Raw genomic sequence first — 4032 nt, 5'->3', positions numbered from 1 at the left:
AGTAGTACATAAATAAATCGATATAGTATATTGTCTTAATATTTTCAAGACCCATATTATACATATTATCTCGAATCAATCCATGACCCATTGTATACATGTCTCAGACTCGATCATAACCCATGGTATATATATTATTTTAGAATCAACCTCGATTCATTATATGCTAACTCGAGCATTACCGCATATAGTGTCTTATGGGTTATTCAAAATAATATATATAGATGATGTCAATATGATATGTCAAAATATTGTATACGTGTATATGGTCTATCAAGACATGTATAATATAAGAAAGTTAGCTAAGATATAGTTAGTATAGATTTGTTATAAAAATTTCCGTAGCTAAAACTAGTAATTCTATCTAATTTTGTTTAACCCATAATTTCTTCGTTATAAATCCGTTTTGAGTGAATCAAATTGCTATGGTTTCTTATCGAACTAAAATTTATGAAACTAAACAGAAAAAGTGATGGTTTATAGTCGGAGTTACAGGTTACAAGTCATTTTTGAAAGAGATAGTCATTTCAGTCGAAAGAACGACGTCTTGATGACCGTTTTGAAAAACATACTTCTACTTTGAGTTTAACCAAGATTTTTGGATATAGTTTCATGTTCATAATAAATATCATTTTTCCAGAAGAACAACTTTCAAATCAAATATTATCATATTTTTTAATTATCCAACCCAAAACAGCCCCCGGTTTTACTACGACGGCGTATGTCCGTTTTTACGGTATTCTTCGTGTTTTCAAGTTTGAAATCATTAAGTTAGCATATCATATAAATATAAAACATGTATTTAGTTGATTTTAAAAGTTAAGTTAGAAGGATTAACTTTGTTTGCGAACAAGTTTAATATTAACTATACTATGTTCTAGTGATTACAAGTTATATTCTTCGAATAAGATAGTTATATATATATGAATCGAATGATATTATGAACATCTTTACTACCTCAATTATAGTAGGTAAACCTACTGGAAATGATGAGAAATTAACTTGAGCTTCAAAGGATCTTTGATGGCTTGGAAGTTCTTGAAGTAGAATCATGACACGAAAACAAATTCGAGTAAGATTATTACTTGAATTAAGATAGATATAGTTAAAAAATTGAATCAAAGTTTGAACATGAATATTACCTTGAATTAGAAAGATAACCTACTGTAAATAACAAAAGTTTCTTGATCTTAGATGATTACTTGGAATGGATTAGAAAGCTTCGAAGTAATCTATCAAACTTGAAAGTGTTCTTGAAGTTTTCTTAAGTAGTTGCTTTGTAAGTTGATTTATGTTTGGATTTTTGAGCTAGATTGATGTAGATTTTGATGAAGATGATGAAGAACACTTAGAACATCAAGAGAGAATAAGAGAGAGATCAATTTGATGCATGAAAGTTGAAAATGGAAGTGTGTATGTGTGTGTTCATTCACGTGAATGGATGCCTCATCATATAGGCTCCATTAGTTTGTAATTTTGCTAGATATTTCATGCTAGATGTTAAATGATGGTTCTCACATGTTTAGGTGACTCATTAAGGCTGCTAAGAGCTGATCATTGAAGTGTATATACCAATAGTATATACATCTAGCAGCTGGGTATAATACGAGTACGAATACTGATTGAATACGAGTAGAATTTATGATGAAAACGAATGGGAATGTAATTGTAACCATTTTTGTTAAGTATGAGTGTTTTGATATATGTCTTGAAGTCCTTCAAATGTGTATTAATACATCTTAATACACTATATATATATATATATATATATATATATATATATATATATATATATATATATATATATATATATATATATATATATATATATATATATATTTTAATTAAGTCGTTAACTCATCGTTAGTCGTTACATGTATGTGTTGTTTTGAAACCTATAAGTTAACGATTTCATTCAATGTAGTTAACCCATTGTTATTATGTCTAATGAGATGTTAAATTGTCATATTATCATGGTAACATGGTGTATGAATATATATATATATATATATATATATATATATATATATATATATATATATATATATATATATATATATATATATATATATATATATATTAAAACGTCATTACAATGATAATCGTTACATATGTAACTCGTTTCGAAATCATTAAGTTAGTAGTCTTGTTTTACATATGTAGTTCATTATTAAATACACTTAATGATATATTTAATTATCATTTTATCATGTTAAACATAGTGTATTAATATCTTAATACATATATATATATATATATATATATATATATATATATATATATATATATATATATATATATATATATATATATATATATGTATATATATATATATATATCCATACATATACCACCATGTCGTTTTTACAAGTTTTAACGTTCTTGAATCGCCGGACAAACTGGGTAGTCAATCGTTTGCATAAAAATCCGTTTCAATTAATCAAGTCTTAACAAGTTTGATTGCTTAACATGTTGGAAACATTTAATCATGTTAATATAGTTCTCAATTAATATATAATCGTGGAAAAGTTCGGGTCACTACATTAGTCGTATCAGGAATCGGAATATTAGTTGGTTAGAGTGGATCTCGGATCCTTGGTCGTGTCTTGTTTAGCTACGAGTCTAGTGAGTACTCTAGTGTGTCAATATGTTGCACTCTCTCCAACTAATGTCGCTGCTGCTCTACAGTTTCTTTAGGCATGTAACTCCATCAAGTCCATCGAGTTCTATTAGGGCTTTGTATAGCCCAATCGTGTAACATGTATATGGATTGTGTAACATGTATATGTCCTTTTGGCCCACTTTGTGATTTAATAAAAATCATCTTGCTTTTTGAAAAAGAAAATACAAATTATAAAATTCTTAAAAATGCATTTCTAATAAAAATGGTGAATCAGTTAACTGTAAAAATTAGGTACATTAATAATTGTATAAAAATGAAATCCGTACAAAAATTGGTGTCAGTCACAACCCACAAGTCACAAAATAACCTAAACATAACGATGAGCATCAAACACTTGATGCTTATCACCAATAATCATCCATCACCATTCTTCACTCACCATGACTCCACTTATTTCCTACCACCGCAACTTACTCCAAGAAGACGCCTCCACCGCTGAAACCGTCGCATCTCCGCCGCCACACTTCACCTCCAACTCACCGTTCGACTCCTCATTAGCCCTCACAATCCTTATCCTCCTTACCGTTCTCTTTTTCATGGCCTTTTTCTCTCTTTACATCCGCCGCTTCTCAAACATCACTAATTCTCAAGAAGATTCTAGTCAACCGCCGCCGCGTTTTCACATCAGAAAACGCTGCGGGGGACTTGATGCTTTCACAGTACGGTCACTTCCTGTGGTTCCGTACGGTGGCGAGTCGAAGATGAAGACTTGTAGCAGTGAGTGTTCGATTTGCTTGAGCGAGTTTGAAGATAGAGAAATGGTGAAAGTGATTCCGTATTGCCGACATGCGTTTCACCCTACGTGTATTGACACGTGGCTTTCATCCAACGTGTCGTGTCCGCTATGTCGATCAACTCAATTAATTTTATCGCCTAATTGATTTGTGGCAGTACCGTATATTTTGATTGTAAATTTAACATTTTGTTAAAAAGTTTTGCTTATGTGTACTCTTATATGATACTAAGTATTTATATTTATATTTAATTAAGTTTAATTTTTTGAAATATTATTAACTCAATATTCTTATAGGTGCAGGTGTAATACAAATATTGATATTTAATGTCATAGTCGTTGTCTAGTATATGTTTGATTCATTGATTGTTTTGATGGCTCATGTAACAAAATCTTATGGTGGTGAAGCGACGATGATGAAAGAATGGGGCCCGCGTGCTACGAATTTTAGAATGAAGACAAATTTGCCGGGAAACATTTTTGTAACGAAGCATGTGGGTTAGTGACATGTGTGACGTCATATACGAGTAGTATAAAATCGTTATCTTCTATTTTCTTTTCTTATTTTGTTTTTTGAATTTTGTTATTTTGTAAATGTAAAATGTAAATGCCTTTT

At 30.1% G+C, this 4032-nt stretch overlaps 1 protein-coding gene across 1 annotated transcript; it reads left to right on the top strand.

The window, feature by feature from the left end:
* Window positions 1–3063: 3063 nt before the first annotated feature.
* Window positions 3064–3564, top strand: LOC139854724 (RING-H2 finger protein ATL57-like). Its single transcript, XM_071844011.1, has one exon. The coding sequence runs from the start codon at window positions 3064–3066 to the stop codon at window positions 3562–3564; it is 501 nt and encodes a 166-aa protein (XP_071700112.1).
* Window positions 3565–4032: the final 468 nt, after the last annotated feature.

This window comes from Rutidosis leptorrhynchoides, chromosome 6 (genome assembly GCF_046630445.1).
Source record: "Rutidosis leptorrhynchoides isolate AG116_Rl617_1_P2 chromosome 6, CSIRO_AGI_Rlap_v1, whole genome shotgun sequence".
Lineage (NCBI taxonomy): Eukaryota > Viridiplantae > Streptophyta > Magnoliopsida > Asterales > Asteraceae > Rutidosis > Rutidosis leptorrhynchoides.
The sequence above is the reverse complement of the archived record's forward strand: the minus strand, read 5'-3'. Positions and strand labels throughout refer to the sequence as shown.